This window comes from Triticum aestivum, chromosome 3A, assembly GCF_018294505.1.
Source record: "Triticum aestivum cultivar Chinese Spring chromosome 3A, IWGSC CS RefSeq v2.1, whole genome shotgun sequence".
Lineage (NCBI taxonomy): Eukaryota > Viridiplantae > Streptophyta > Magnoliopsida > Poales > Poaceae > Triticum > Triticum aestivum.
The window spans coordinates 712,941,762-712,958,998 of record NC_057800.1 but is presented as its reverse complement, the minus strand read 5'-3'; the positions used below and the strand labels follow the sequence as shown (position 1 = coordinate 712,958,998).

Sequence of the window (17,237 nt, the reverse complement as noted above, 5' to 3'; positions counted from 1 at the left end):
GATGAAAAAGTCTGACAAGAAATGACAACTGTTTGCTTGTGCTCTTGCCTTGAAAAGGGTGGATCTACCAAAATGTGTTCTTTATGCGTAATGCGATGTAAAAGGTCAGCAATGAATAATGCTTCGCTTTGCGTTCGAACTAAAGTCTGAATCTTTTGAAAAGAACCGTTGTAACTTATGACAGGTGGGGCACACATGTACGAAAACCACGAAAATGTCTTTTTAGCGAATCCGAGTTTGTGTTTTGCCTTTGCAACCTCTACATGTCATATGGCTGCAACCACACAAATGACAGACTCTGCTAGATTTCTGTATGCGGTAGAATAGAGAAGAGTGTACATCTAGAGATTTTAGGACAAATTATAAAGTGAAGTAAAAAATGCATTGGAAAAGTGCAAGCCATCATCTTTCTCCTCTTTAATTAACCAACCCCCAATGAGCTAAGTGCATGTAGAAATTAAGAAGATCATGTGTAGATTGTTATTGGTCTTGATTACTGTGTGATTGAGAGAGAAGTATTTTTTTCTAGTTTAAAATGCATTGGAAAGATAGAAGTACACTTTTTTATGGACAAATTTTGAAGCCAAACTTACACTCTTTACCGGACGAAGAAGGGAGTACATGCGAACAGGCGTCCGTTTGGTATTTCATGGTATAGGACAAACGCCATCCATAAGGCGGGCCAGGAGACCTCTTCATATGTGCTGGGAAGCAAGAAGTAGAAGCCACGCGGCTACACAAATGATATCAGAATACCGTAAACGCAGCAGCACCACCAACCCAGCATGTCAAAGATCCCCTAAATACAACATCACATCCACCATACATAGAATAGAACTGACGAACAGCAGTTTTCTTATGCATCCCCTCTACTAGTAGGGATCAACTCAATTAAACCGTGCCAGCGAGACTGACAAGCCTATACAACTCTTCTTGTCAAGGGACTCGTCCACGGGATTTGAATCATGAGAGAGCAGGGGCAGGGTGACGCGCCTGGCTGTCATCCACCCAATGAAGGGTGGCAGGCACAGCTGGAATCATGATGTCAAGGTAGAGTGTGACGGCGGCCCAGACATACTCGTCATAGGTGTAACGCTTGATGATGTTGCCCGTGTCATAGACAATGTAGCCACTAAAGATGAGTGCCGCCAGCGCGCCATTGATCATGTGAGAGAGCTTGCCCAGCGGGAAGAAGATCTGCAAACAGAAGTCATGATCAGTATGTTTTTTTTTAAAAGGAGGAATCACCCCGGCCTCTGCATCTGGGTGATGCATGCGGCCATATTATTTATTATTCATAAAAACCTTACAAAGTAATACAACAGTAAGCCCGAGGCCACCATCTAGACGACACTTGTTGCTACTCCTATCCCTTTGATGAAGGTGTGCCGAATGTCCGGGCCAAATACCAAACAAACATTGCACGAAAGCCTAACATCTAACGTCAGATGCCCCATCCAAGCCACATAGGCGGGACTAGGTAACACTCCGGTCCGGCGCACTCTCAGTGAGTACCACACGCACATGCTGCAAAGGGCCGTCACCTCCGTCTTCCCTCGATCCATCCTCAAAGCATGTACTGACGCATCGACCTTGTCAGGCCACTCTGCCATCGACGCCACCACGGCGCCAGACAACGTCGACCTCCTGCGCGTGTCCCTCGCCACACATCTGACGCCAAGCCTCCACTGCTCCATGCCGTCGAGAACCGCCGCCAAGAATATGTAGAAAGAAACACCGCTCCACCGCAGATGCCATCCGCTGGTCCCTCGAGCCCGAGTGCATCTCCAAGAATGCCGCCCCCAAGGGGGTAACGACACATGAATGCCGCCGTCATCTGATCAACTAATCTAGGGTTTCCCCCGGAGGTATTGGGTGGGGTTAGGAGCTTCACCTCGATGATGCCTTCATGAAGGAAACGATGATAAGAGCATCATCATCACCGGCTCCGGCCAATGACCGAAGACCAAGTTTTCACCCGGATCCGTTCCAAGAAATCCACCCGACAACCTGTGCACTGTCTCGACCACCTTCAAAGCCCCAGATCTAGCCGCCTAGATCCGGCGACCAACTGCAACAGCAGTGCCACCGTAGGAGCCCTGGCGCACCAGCCACTGCCTGAATGCGCCACCACTGGAGCCTGGGAGGAGGGCTCCCACCCCACCTCGCCAAACCGTGAGAGCCGCCGGGATGGATCCCGCACACTCATCACCGTCTCTGATCTGAACCAATCCGTGGCCAAACCACGAGATCGCCGATGCAGATCCGCCTTGGATAGGGACTGCACCACGCCATGCCGCCGCGGGAAGCCTGAGCTTCACCAGCCGCCACCTTCCAAGGCCGCCGCCCCGGGATCCAGCCGCCACCGACAGGACGCACCGCCCACGTGCAGCAGGCCGGAGGAGCCCCCGATCCAGATCTGGACCGAGAAGCTCACCGCGGCCGCCCCGCGCCGGCACGCCCCGCCTGGCCGCGAATCTGCAGCCACCCGCGCCTCCGCACCAGAGAGCCGCCATTCGGCCGCCCCGGACGCATCGGCGCCGCGCCGCCCTACATGGCTGCGCGCATCCGCGCGAGGGCGTTGTCCCGCGCCAGCACCACACCACGCCGAAGGGAGGAGGGCCCGCCGCCGCCGACGCCGGCGGCGGCGGGGAGGGGGAGGGGACGGGGAAGGGTTGGAGGCGGCGGCGCGTGGGTTCGCACCCCCCCCCCCCCCCCCCCCCGCTCGCGGGAGCGGGCTGGGCGAGACGGTTATTTTGCTGCCATCAGTATGTGCATTGTAGAATAGAGAAGACTGATAGATAAATGGGCGACACACCTAACTAGAGAATGGAACGGACGACATCTGACCTGAATGAACCCAAAGACGAGCAAAATCACCAGAGAAGCAAATAGGAAAGGACCAAGGAAGCTAAAGTCCTTGCCCCTCCTTGCAGCCCAGAAGGTGTAAGCAGTGAGGCTCAAGACAACCACGATTGTAAGAATCCCAGCCTCCCAAATGACCTTGCCTGCGCACATAGCAGACTATTTTAGCAGTGGTTCTTTATCAAAGAACAAAACACACATATATCATATATATAAGAGCAGGACTACAAAATGAACTAATTGCCTTCTTATCATCACATACATCTCTTTACCAAGGAAACTATCATGTAAATCTGACTAAACAATAAAGCACATGCATGCTAAAATCTGAAGTAAATGGCTGTGATGCATTGAAGTAGCAATCTATCAACAACCACCTGCGATGTGGTACAAGCTAGAACGAACCTTGGAATTGGTACAACCCCAAAATGCAGTTGTATGAACGCTGAGGCAAACACAAATGAATGATAGATCACACAGTGCCTGACAACATAACTTTATATAAATCGAAAAATTATGTATTTCAATCACTTCAATCCAATGAGATTTAACCAGCACATGCATGGAGTACCTTTAAAATAACCTTTGAACATCTATTGTATTGTGAGAACACTAGTATGATATATCAAGTGAAAATCCTTTTTATTTTGATAAAAGTTTAAGCTAGTCCAGTAACCTAAACCACGTCCTTGCCAAAATCATGTCAACTTGGGCAGGACGGCTGGCATATTATTGGACAAATAGGCCTTCAGATCAACTGATACTATCACAACACTACGTATCTTACAACAAATAGTGGCCGGAAGAAACAATAAAAAAAATGCAAGATCCAACCAATGTTCTATGAAAAAAGCGAAGCTTACTGTAGGCAATTTCTTAGTTAAAAAAGTAACAGCTGGAAATAGCAAAGCAACGTCCTCTAAAAAGGTAATCCTGCTAGCTGGCAATACTACAAATGCTTCTGAGACAAGCATATCAATCATAAACGGTGACCAACAGCTACAATTTGGCCCTCAACACAGACTGGGAAAATGCATCAACTACAGTCACATGGGCTGCCTGGCCGAGCCTACCATTGCATGGCCATGGCAAATTGGTATCACATGTATTTCTGAACCCAGTCCACAAACAAACAAAGTGCTTCACAATAGTGCTGTACATGGTGACTAACAAGGTAATAGTACGAAATTTTCTACTAGCCATGTACTTATATGTAATGCATTAACACAATGAGAGGGGTATTAAAGGCACATGGTGACTAACAAGGTAATAGTAGAAAAATTTCTACTAGCCATGTATATGTAATGCATTAACACAATGAGAGAGGCATTAAAGGCACATGGTGAACAGGCAAGGATCTGGCAGATGTCACTCAAGAATCTGATGGTGCAGGAGCTATCATATTTTGATGATATGATTGTGCTGGTTTACATAAGCAGCAGAGTGACTGAAGAACAAGCTAGGAGCTGGCAGCAGGAGCAGAAATACATGGTGGGAAGACATTTACCACTATAAAAGGAACGCATGAAGCCCACAGAGAAGGTGATGGCCACTGTGAAGACGCCAAGCAGCAGCAGGTTGACTGGGTGCTTCTTGCGGTAGATGAACAGCGGGAACAGCACTGCATACAAAAAATTAAGAAGCATTCTAGAACAGATTATACTCCCAGCTGCAATTCACAAAGCAACCACGTCAAATCTAGAGTAGTTAAGAAAAATTAAGAGTGCATGGGACGTTCCTGAAAAAATCAGGAGTTATAATCCATGGCTCTGCACAAAGAATGCAAAGGGAAAGCCATAATGAAAACGCACGCATACAACTAGCAGTATCGTGTATAAATTCGTCCGAATTTCGCACTGCTTGCCTCTTGGGCCAGTTGGAATACACAGAACGACCTTCTATTTTCTGGGGAATTACTCAAAGTCTTTATGCTTGCAGGCGTACATTTAAGGAAGAGCTCCAGTCGCTAGTTCACAGAGCAAAAAGGAAATCTTATTCAGATTCAGATCTCCCATTGGGTGCGAGACTTCTGATGATTGTGCATCATAGTAGTTGTTTTGTGGCATTTAAAATGCACTTGTTGTATGTTGCAATTTAGCTTTGTACAGCCCCTGTACATACATGCTCTGTTTCTTTTACCAAAAAGAGAAACCCTCCCTGCAACTGGATCACAAATTAGAAATGGTTTGAGGTCTCACCGGTGATGGGGAAGATGAAGAGGAAGATGTAGAACCCGAGGCCGTCGTAGGAGACGATGAAGTGGCGGACCTTGTACACGACAACAGCAACGACGGCGGTGAGGAGAAGCTGCAGGCAGAGTACGACGTAGATCTTCCGGATGAGCGCCCAGCGCAGCTCGGTGCTCTCCGTCGCCCCGGGGTACAGCGCGGCCTTGAGCGCCGCGGTGCCGGTGCCACCCGCCTCGATGTCGCCGCCCTTCATCTCGCCCGGCGATGGCGATGCCTCCGGTGGTAGGGTTTTCGCGGGTGTGTCGGAAGGAGCTGAGTGGGGACTGGGGTGTGGGGAGGAGCAAAGCGAACGGAGTCGAGTATATAGTCAGATCAGATGAGACCGACCTGCTGGCCCCACTGGCCAGGCAGAAAAGAATCATGGACGGTGGAAATGTTACGCGGTTTCCTTCTTGTCTTGGAAAAAAAAGGAGCCAATAACTGCCACACGTGTGGCGTGGAGGGCAACCGGTCCGCACGTATCGTGTGGCATGGACGGGAACCGCCCCGCACGACCCCGTCCGCGCGCACAAAAGCGCGCCCGCACGTCCGGTGCGTGACAACCCCGCCCGCACTGCCTCGTCCGGGCCAGACGAGCCGCTGCCCGCACGACCCAGCCGTTCCCGGCCTCCGATCCGTCCCCTCTCTCGTCTGCGCCCTCGCCCCCCGCCTGTCAAACCCCGACCTCCGTCGCCGGCCATCTCTGGTTGCCATGGCAACCAGGGAGGATCTGTAGGGCGCTCCCACCGCAAACCACACCCCTTATCTCCCCCCACCCCATCCCACCCCCCCAACCCCCACTCCAACAACGCCCTCCAGAGACGACCAGCTAAAAGCAGGTGAATCTCCCGATCTCCCTACTGTTTCTCATCCTCCTTCTGGGCAGAAAATTGCAAAATTACCGACGAAGTTGGCAACTAGATCCATCCTACAGGGTTAAAACACTACATACGTTGTGTGACTTCGCAGTTGCCAAGCAGAATACACTAGATCTGCCATGTAGTACGCTAGAGATAACCGTGAGTTCTCAGTAGGTTGATGCTCCTAGTTGGTGAATGAATGGATGTGCAGGAATCCATAAAAAGGGAGAGAGAATTGATAAATTTGGAATAATGGGGGGTGTGAAAATTAATTGCCATTGGTGTATAACGTCAGTTGCCACCTGTCATTGTCGTCAACTGCCACCATGTCAACTTATTGCTTGCCATCCTATTGTAGAGCCTGATGCCATCGAATCAAACGGATAGCTAGCACCAGATTTTAGAAAAGGATAGTGGATGTGCATGTCCTACTAGCCATGATATGTTGGTTGCCAACGCATGAAAATGTGATAGCACTGACGTGTTAACTTCTACATGCAAGCAGCACAATGATAAAAAAAATTGGATTGTTGATGCCTTCTTGTTCATCCAGTGATTCAGAGCACATCAGAACAGAAGCGAGACACGGAAAAGAATGAATCACGAAGATGGTGCAGATGATTGGGGTTCTCAAAGGCCAGAAACGCCGCCACCTTTCGATGCATCAGAGTACAGTCAGCTCATCTCTGCAGGGCCGTTGCTGCCGCTGCTAGAACAGTATGCAGGCGTAGGTACGATGCGTGCTAAAAAATAAAGAGAAACATTTGCCATCTTTGTGACGATGGACATGACATTTTACTTATGTCGTGCACTGTCATTTGTCTTGCAGGTTCTTATGACCAGAACACTCTTAGGGGGGCCCCGTGGCAAGTGCAGTCACAAGGCGCTAACGCTGACAAATGTACGGGCAGCCAACTCCAACTAGCTAGTATGGCTAATCAAGGTAATGCAAAAACGAAAAAAGAGCACATAATGCTGTGGACATGAAAAATGAACATGAAAAAAAGATGGCAAAAGGACTCACGAGTTATCACGGGTGTAAAATGCAGAGCCTTCGTGCAGCACGTGGAATCGGGCAGCACCCATGTACCTGCCATCGACGTCGTACACAGGTGAGTCCATAAACATAGTGAAGATGCGGATGCTCAGTCAGCACAAGGAGCATAGTTGACAACTACAAAAATTGCCATGACTGGTCTTCTACGGTTGCCATGTATTAAAAACAACATTTGCCATCTCTGCACACCTGCAGTTGCCATGTAGGAAAAGCTGCAGTTGCCATTTCATGACAACTGCAATTGCCATCTAATAACAAACTGCGATTGCCCTACCGATGCAACTTCAGTTGCCATGCAAGCAAAAATGCATTTGCCACATAAGGGCAACTGCAGTTGCCGTGCTAGCACGAAATGCGTTTGCCGCGATTTGACCAACCACTACTATGATTGCAGGTTATTACGCTGGCGGTGACCCGGCAAACGTCTCCTGGCAAGCTTCGCAAATTCCTGGTGGATCACGTCATTATGGTGTAACAGACCACACACGATGGTCAAATACAGCACAACAAGGTAGAGGGAAAATATCTGAACCACAAAAAACAGCGCTACATTTGCTATTTGTAGTTATTTGTAGGCAAAACAATGGTTGCCATGTTTGTTGAACAGTAGGTGCCATGTCTGCACACCTACAGCTGCCATAAAAATGACCACCCACAGACTGACGGCTTGCTGTCTGTAAAAGATGTCATGGAAAATCACTCGAAGATGGTGTGATCCTTTGCGATCCACATGTTATCCAACACAAAATTCTTAATCTCGTACCTGTTTTTCCCTGTTACAGAACCTACAACTACAATGCACAGCGGCGCCGGCACATCTACTGCGGGGAGCTCTGAGCGCACGGAAGACGCGTTCCACCAGACAGCAGACAAACATGCCGCAAACAATTTCGAGTCAGAGTCGGGAATGGCAATCATTCCAGCAATGCCGGCAAGCACTCCTTTGAACACAAGCACTGGCAACTCTCAGGTAGATGGGACTGCCACCCATACTGAAGTGAACGATGAAACTGACGACGACGCGCAAGGGGATGAAGATGGTGGGCAATCAGAGATCGTGGTGCCTCATCCACCGTACATTGGGCAGAGATTTGAGTCATTCGAAGCAGCAAAGGAATACTACCAGACATATGCAAAGTTCCATGGGTTTGCGGTCAACACCGAGTACCGTAGGAAAATTAAGAAAACTAACGAGTACAGCAGAGGTGAGATGAGGTGCCACAAGGCACGCAGGAACAAGAAGGGGAAAGGCGATGCGCCTGTCGTTCCGGAACGAAAGAGAGGTATCATTCAGAAGACTGAGTGCCCTGTCCGGTGTAAGCTAAACGTAGATGGAGCACAATGGGTGGTCAATGAGTATTTTGACGAGCACAACCACCAACTGATAAAGAAGTTCGACCTGGTGAAATTTCTGACCGCCCACAGAGGGTTCACCCCCGTCGAAAGGCAATTCGTAAAGCTGCTACATGATTGTAACGTCGGTCCATCGAGAATGGTGCAGATACTATCTCTCATCCACAGCAAAAAGGGGACTCTGAGTAGCATGCCGTACATACCAGCTGACGTCACAAACCTACGGGCAAGGTACCGTAGAGAGAGCAAGTTGGCAGACATAGAGGCCACAATTGCCTACTTCGATGAGAAAGCCAAAGAAGATGCAGATTTCTTCTACAGGATAAGGTTGGACGATGAGGACCGTGTCAGGAACATGTATTGGGTGGATGGTGCTGCAAGGAGAGCCTACAAACATTTCCGAGATTGCATTTCATTCGACGCGACGTACCTCACCAACATGTACAAGATGCCGTGCGCTCCGTTCATAGGGATAAATAACCACAATCAGTCGTTGCAGTTCGGCTGCGGGCTCGTCCGGAACGAAGACACGGATGGGTACGTTTGGCTGTTCAAGACCTTCTTGGAGTGCATGGATGGACTTGCTCCGATGAACATAATAACGGACCAGGATTTCAGCATGCGTGCAGGCATAGAGGAGGTCTTTCCGTTGGCAGTGCACAGGCACTGTAGGTGGCACATTATAAAGAAGGCTGAGGAGACGCTAGGACCGTTCTTTGCTGACCGTCCAGAGCTGCACAAGGCATTCGAACTGTGCGTGGACCACAGCTTGACGGTGGAGGAGTTTGAAAGGAGCTGGATGGCCATGACTGAAACACATCAAGTCCAAGACAACGAGACTCTTGTAAGCCTGTGGGAGAAGCGAATGTACTGGGTGCCGGCCTACTTCATGCAGTGCTTCTTCCCCTTTCTGCAGACTACGCAGCGCAGCGAGGGATTCAATGCTGTTTTGAAGCGGTACGTCAGTCCTGGCAACTCATTGCTACAGTTTGCCAAGCAGTACACAGCTTTGCAACAAAAAATTCTGGGATCTGAGCTGCAGCAAGAAGCGAACACCGCGCTAAAGCAGCCAAAATTGCTAACGTACTTACCGATGGAGAGGCAAATGAGCAAGATATACACCAACAAGATCTTTAACAAGTAAGTCAGTTGCGTTACAGTCTTATTTGCAGAAAAAGCACCAAGTCAGTATGTGCCTTATAGAGTGCGATGCAGTTGCCATGATTTTGCGGTTGCCATGTTTAATAAAGTACTGTTTGCCATGCTTACTCAGATGCAGTTGTCATATTCAATAGAAATTCTGTTTGTCATGCTTACCCGGATGCAGTTTCAATGTTCAATGAAATGCAGTTGCCATGTTTAATGCAATGTACTTCCACTGGACATGTTGGTGTGCAAATGCTAGTGTCAAATGGAAAATGTTATGTTGTTGCCATGTCTATTGAAATGCAATTGCCATGTTTACTAAAATGCAACTGCCATGTTTGCTGAAATGCAATTGCCATGTTTAATAAACTCTAGTTGCCATGTTTAACAAAATGCAGTTGCCATGTTTAAATAAGATGCATCTGCCATGTTTGTTGAAAATGCAGTTGCCATGTCTATTGTACTGCATTTGCCATGTATAGCGTACTGCATTTGTCATGTTCAACATACTATATTTGCCATGTTCAATGAATTACGTTTGCCATGTTCAAACAAAATGTATATCTATTTTCCATGACAACATAATGTGCTACAAGAAAAAAGCCCACAATAGTTTAACAAAAAACACACAAAAAATGCAGATTCCAGGAAGAAATAAAGCGTGCCAGCATGTTCACGGCTTTCCAGGTGGACGAACGTACGTTCAAGGTGTGTTCTATTTTGGGCATGTCAGATTCAGAACCTGAAGACCCGGACAAAGGAAGGAACTACTTCGTCACAGGCTCGATAGGCGAAGGCGAGTTCTACTGCCAATGCTGCAAGTTCGAACGGGACGACATCGTGTGCTGTCACATACTAAAAGTAATGGACGTGAACGCTGTGACACGGATGCCCCGACATTTCATAAGGCGGCGATGGACTTGGGACGCTGACGATGCGTTGGCGCCGCAAACAACACACGCAGTTCTGGCTGTGCATGACGAGAGACCAGAGTCAACCATGGAAGCCGTGAGGCACGTTGTGCTGACAAAGAACTATGCTGAGCTAATTGATGAAGCGTGCAAGAGTAATGACACAGCGAGAGTCGCAGAAAAACACAGGAAAGCACTAAAAAGAGAGCTTGATGAGATCAAGAAGAGGAAAGCCGAGGAAGCCTTACACCGGTTCCCCCGCACATCAAGCGTGCCTTCATCCACGGGGCCGTCGTCTGAAAACTCGGAGATAGGATCTGGAACAGCAAAGCACACAGACCCAGGTCAGGAACCCACCCCGTTCCATCACAAAGGGTCGTCCAAGAGAGATAAGGTACAAGTCGGGATTGGAGATCCAAGCAAAACACAAGAAAACGAAGAAAGGGGCGGCCAATCCATGAGCAAAAATTGTGGCGTTGTGGACATTTTGTTTTGTACCCTAGATGTTGAGAATTCTTTTTTAAAACAATTGGGGGAATAACTCTTCAGGGGCATCAGAAGTGCAAGGGAAAATTCATTGAATGGTTAAATGCAGTTGCCATGTTATGGGTACTTAATCTGCCATGATGTATGCATTTAATTTGCCATGTTATGTGTAGTTAGTATGCCATGATTTTTGATACTAAACATGTCATGCTAATTTATGCTAAATATGCCATGTTGTTTTGTACTGAATATGCCATGCTAGTTGTAGTGGATCTGCCATGTTAATTGTACTGGATCTGCCATCTTAGTTGTGCTGTAGTTGCCATGTTAATTATGCTGGAGCTGCCATGTTGTTTGTACTGTATCTGCCATGTTAGATGTACTGGACATATGCCATGGTATTCCTGATGACTCTGCATGGCATGTATTCACATGACAAAAACGATGCGTTTTACGGGCACATAGTGTGTTGTGTGCAAGTGTATGGGAAACAAGTTGGAAAACAGCGTAACGTGCATAAACCCCAGCAAAAACGTTGTGGCTGCATGATCAACCTACCCCCGTGCAGTTACCGATGAAAATGAAGAAGCAAAACAGCCAAAAATGTAAAACGACAATGACTTCCACTACCCATGTCTGATGAACTACATTTGCCATCGTTTTTAAAACATCGTAGACGCGTTCAAAGCATCAAACCGGTGCTAGAAACGACGAAACCATTGTAATAATTACGCCTAAAAGTAGGTTCACGTCCACACATATATTACATGAAACTATTCAAATGTCACTCGCACACCACCACTACATAGTAGCCTACGCGGGGTTGTAGCCACAACATAGCACACAAACATAGTTTTCAACAATAAACAACGAGATAATACCTTACATTCCTCGGCAATAGAATGTAAGGTGTGCGTCCGGTCTGTAATGCCACGTGATCACTTGTACTTCTTGGTGACTTTCTTGACAGCTTCCTGCACAAACTCGCGTGCTCCCGACCGCTTGTTGAAATCTTCATTCGTCAACCAGTTCCATGTGTGGATTTTCCGGAGCTCAACGACCGTTGCAGCTATGATAGCGGGGACAATTCTGCCTTTCCACTTCGCAAGGTACTCCAACGCGTGAAAGCCACAGTCCGTCCTGCACGAGGAAAGGAGTAACGTAACCAACAAAGAGCTCAGACATAACAAAAGACAGACTTCAATTTCAGATCTGACAAACAAAACAGGAATTGGATTGATGTAAAATGGCAGACGAAAAGGAAGGAAGGAATTACGTGTTCCCTTGCTTTGTAGTCGCCACATACTCAGTCGGGAAATGACTGATCTGGACCTTTGAGTGTTCATAGTGACGGTGCCATGTCTCTTTGAGGTTCTTAATGAAGAATTCAGCATGCGTGGTGAGGTCTGCATCATCTTCCGAACGGATTGAATCAAGCACCTCAACACGTTGGTTCTTCAGGTCAAGACAGATCACGTAGTGGTGACCACACTTGTCGTGTGGGTCATGTGGTGAAAGCTCCTGGAACATGGGAACATGACCTGCATTTAAAAAGTGAGGAAAATGAGAATCAGCGTTCGCGTAAAGAACAGCAGAGGGACAAAGGAATTAGAATCACGTAGAAAAACTCTGGTTATGGGTGGGGGTAGTTGAAATAAAGTTGCCGTCCATGTGTGAACAAAAGTATGCCATGTATTTTACTGTCAAGTTGCCACATAGTTTGCGCGGCATGCAAAAATCAAATAAGTCAGTGTGCATGGCAGCTGTTGCCACATGAAAACAGCTGCCACGTAAAACACAACTGCAGATGATGGCAACAAAAAGCACACCTTGTGAAAAAAAAGTGCAGACATTGAAGGAGTACTCACATATTTCTTCATTGTGAGCTTGAAATCACCGTGTTGGGCAAAGTTCTTCCTCAGGATTTTGTGGTGGAAGTCACCGTCCCATATTTTGCAGGTCACACTGTAATGCATGATTGTCTTGTCGGCGCACACATCGGTGTGGTTGTTGATGTAGTCAATCCCGCATGCAACTACGTTCGTCGACATTTTGCCGTTTGGCCTCACGGACTCAGCAAGATCACCAAGGTCGACGTACGTCGCTCCGCATTGAATGACTTTGGTTCTGTCCAAACATGAGCTGTATGAAAACAATATAACATGGAAGGATCATGCCTACTAAGTAAAAAAAATTATGAAAGAACTAAAACAATATAACATAGAAAGTACGAAGGATGTGAATGGTAAAAAAGGAGCAAAGCAAAATGAGATGTTATGGGGTGTGGTCGTTTACGCTTTCAGCTCCTTCATGTGCTTGCCGCTGGACCTCGCATTTCCAAACCGCTTGACGATATCGTACAGCTGGGTCTGTTCTTTAGTGGCCCTGAATTCGGGCTCGTAGTCTTCCGCGGGAGGTGGGTGCACTACCCTCTGCTGCCTCACAGAACCAGGAGTGGCACTCCTAATGGTATCCTCAGATACCGTGTCTGCAGGCACGTTGGAACTTGATTGCCCTTGCCCTCGTGAGGACTTCCTCTGCAATGCTGCCTCCTCAAGCATGCGGTAAGTTTCTTCAAGAGACGGTGAAATCTCCTCGGGTGTGGCTGCAGTGATAAAAAAAGTGGGTTAGGATACCTAGGAAATCAAAAGCAGATGGATTGTGAGAAAAGATGGGGTGCATGATGTGAGTTGTAGGTAGGAAAAAGTGGGGCAGTTGCCATGTGTGGTCCAGCTGTAGTGACCATGTCATAGCAACTACAGTTGCCATGTAGTTGGAATGTAGTTGCCATCTAGTTGGAATGTAGTTGCCATGTCATAGCAACTACAGTTGCCATGTTGTGTCAACTGCACTTGCCATGTGATTGCTTTATGAAAAAATGCAGCATGGAAACAAAAAAATGCAGGTGACATGGTGTTGAATCAATTCCAGTTGCCATGTGTGATGCACTGTGTTTGCCATGTTACGGAGATTACGGTTGCCATATTGAATCAACTTCAGTTGCCACATGGTTGCCCAAATGTAAAATGCAGCATGGCAGAAAAAAAAAGTAGGTGACACGATGCATCAAATCCAGTTGCCATGTCATCGCATGTCAGTTGCCATCACAAGTGAGAACCCCCCAAAACAAAAAATAAGATTGGGACAACAGTGAAACTACACAGACGTGTGCAAGAAAAATCATATGGACATGGCAAGTGTACCTGCCACAATCGGCTCTGCGAACTTGACAGCCTTCCTGCCCTCGACCATTGGCTGAGCCATCATTGCAGGCATGCCTCCTGGGAATGCAAAGGCAACTGGCATAGGATTTTGCACAACCGGTTGATCTTGACTGATGCCAAGGTTGAAACTCGGTGGGGTAAAGGCCATTGGGTGCCTCTCATTCCTGCTGGCCGGACCACGAACGACTTGCAGGGCAGAATCCAAGGGTGAAAGATCAACAAACATATCTGAATCGGCCGCTGCAGAATGATCGTCCTTATTTGCAGGGCGGGGCATGTTGTCAGTGGTATCAACCGTAGCTTTCATGACAATCTTCTTGTTTGGGCTGTAGGGGACACCGACGTTAACTGGGAGCCTGGAAGTGCGCAGATTTATGCTGGGGATTTCCACTATAGGAAAAGGCGCAGTCTGCTCCGGGTGTTCACCTGCGTCGCTCGTGCCCGGCTTGACACCTGCATCAGTTGTGCTCCGGTCTTCAGGTTTCTCCGTCACATTGCTTTTGGCAGGTGGCGGGAACAGTGTGGACGCAGGAACAAAACCAGACTCGTCTCTCCTGCTCCTGGCTACTGTCGGTGCGTTCGGTATGTCTGTTGGTTGCTTGCGGGGGCTACGACGCCTAGGTGGTAGACCAACACACCAAACAGTTGCCTTAGCAGTATCTGCACCGCCAGGAGCTGGAGCTGTTGTGCCAGGCCTCTCACCTGTAGATGGCATGTCCTTGTGAACTGCCGCCTCGACCGCTTCTGTCGTGGACACAGGAGTGCCACCGCGCACGCGCTTGGAATCAGTGTCAGATGACTGGGAATCTTCCTTGCCTAGGTTCGTCTCGGGAGCGTCCACTTCAACGCTTGCTGATGGGGTGGGATGACTCACAGCAGCATCCTTCATTGCCAGAAGGGTTGGCAGTATTTCAGCTGTCCTGGCAGATACCGACTCGTCACTCCCCGATGTACGGATGCCTGTTGTTGTAGGCTGCACATCTGCAGCCGGCGGAGATGGTCTGCCACTTGCATCAGAGTTGGTGGGAGCGGTCAATGGTGCAGCAGCAGTATTGTCGACTGGTGCCTCCTATACATCTGAGTTGCCCCCTGTTGACAACTTTGAATGCATGCGTTCGAGCGGGTCCTTACTAATATGCTTGGACCCATGCGTAGTAGTCTTCTTCACCCTGCAAAAAAAATGAAGCGCATGAAAAAGGTATTTAAAAATGAAACAAAATTATGTTTGCCTTGGTAGAAATCTTAAGAAAATGGAAAAACAGGTGGAAAAGCTGGCAGTTGCCATGTAAGGGGAACGTCGGTTGCCATGTGTCATAACTAGCAGTTGCCATCCAGCAGCAGTTGCCATGTTAGCAACCTTGAAAAAATGATAAAAATGTCTGATCTGCCATGAATGCAATTTCAAACCTAGGCGTGGGATGAGCTCACAAGACAACGGTAAAAAGATGGCAGTTGCCATAAGGTACATTAAAGTTACCATTTGGCCTACATTCCACTTGCCATGTGAAAAACAAAAATAGAAGTTGCCATACGTTTAGAAAGTAAATAAAATATCATTTGGTAAAACAGCGGTTGCCACGTGGGGGGCGATGACAGAAGACAATGTGACAAGCTAAACGAATGCATTGGAAAATCAAAAAAATATAGCGCTATGTCAATGAAAGCGGATGAAGAAACCTACTTCCTGACTGCCTTCCTCAGGTCTGGCAACACGACAGGATCCCCGGTGTTGGTTGTCGTCGTGCAAGGAGATGTCCTGGTGAAAGTGGTATCACCGGCAATGGGGGCACCTTTGTTCAACCGAGCAGAAACACGGGTTGGCGTTGGCGCCTGTTTCTTCATAATTGCTCGTCCACCAGCTGTCGGCTCGCTGCACGTATGAGATGGAGGTCAAAAAAAAGGAGGTGGCAATTGTCAGACAGCAATCTCGTTGCCGCGTTTGACATAACACAAGTGCGAAAAAGAGGATGAGTCTGTTCGAAGAAAATAGACAAAGCAAAAAGCTAAGATGAAAGTCAAACCTCTTCCTGGCAGCTACAGGGTCGGTCCTAGACCTCTTGCCAGTAGAAACTTGCCCAGCACCCTCTGGAGCCATCCCCCTCTTTGATGGCAAAACCCCTTTGCCTCTCACAGCCGTGTGTTGTTTGACTTTATCCGATTAGGGGACATCTGTTGCATCCTTGCCCTTGTTACCACCTGCGCGAACTTCAGCGTGTTCATCATCACCGGTGTCCTCTTGCACATTATCCATGACATCATCGTCATCCTTGCTAAGACCAGCATCTCCACCTAGTTCATCTTGTGTGTCAGCGGGCTCCTGGGAACTGTTGTAGTCATACCGGCCATGGCAACCGGTTGGCCGGTGTGTATGTTCTGGGACGAATGAAGTGAATTGCCTCGCAACCGCGTCGCCGTCAGAGCCACTGAGGGACGTCCACCCCTCAACCAACTTCCCGAGCAAGCCAGTCATTCCAGATGCAAACTGCCCTATTAGCTGCTCAACAGGTGCCCTCGCCTGTACACAAAACAAAGAGGCATCAATGACAAACCCGTATTGCAATCACTTGCACGACATCGAAAAATACTCCACAGCAAACCATATATGTAGATCTTTTGATTACCTCTGAAGGACAAGACGGAGCTGAGTGCACGTCCATCCACTTTTCAAAGTTTTGAGGCCCCCCAAACACGCTGTAGTCTATAGAATGCTTGGCCATCAGCTGGGGAGAAAGAAAAAAAAGTAGCAACGATATAAGAGAGAGAATGATGAACACTGACTAGCAGTTCATGTGTTGCAAAAAAAAGCAGAACTAACCTGCAGTTTACCATATTTGCCATCAGTTACCCTGTCTGCAGCAAGCACAGCCTTGACAGCATCGATAGTCCATGCAGAAACAACAAACTTGTGCGCAGGCGGCGGGCCTCCTGTCCCAGTGAAGTCCACGATGGACAGATCAAGGCAGTCGACGTACATGAGCTGATGTACAACAATTTTAAAAAGAAAGAAAAATCAGTTGCGGTCATGGTATTTTGCGACAAATAACAGGATAAAATATATGGTATTTTACGAAGAATATGCCATCTACATGTGCTAGTTGCCATCATAG

At 47.9% G+C, this 17,237-nt stretch overlaps 1 protein-coding gene across 1 annotated transcript; it reads right to left on the bottom strand.

Moving 5' to 3' along the window:
• Positions 1 to 804: 804 nt before the first annotated feature.
• LOC123059353 (protein LIFEGUARD 2) lies at positions 805 to 5,377 on the bottom strand. Its single transcript, XM_044481932.1, has 4 exons — positions 5,064 to 5,377; positions 4,373 to 4,486; positions 2,851 to 3,008; positions 805 to 1,197 (listed from the first exon to the last, which is right to left on the bottom strand). Exons 1-4 carry the CDS (start codon positions 5,305 to 5,307, stop codon positions 964 to 966), a joined length of 750 nt encoding a protein of 249 aa, XP_044337867.1. The 5' UTR covers positions 5,308 to 5,377; the 3' UTR covers positions 805 to 963.
• Between the last annotated feature and the right edge of the window lie 11,860 nt (positions 5,378 to 17,237).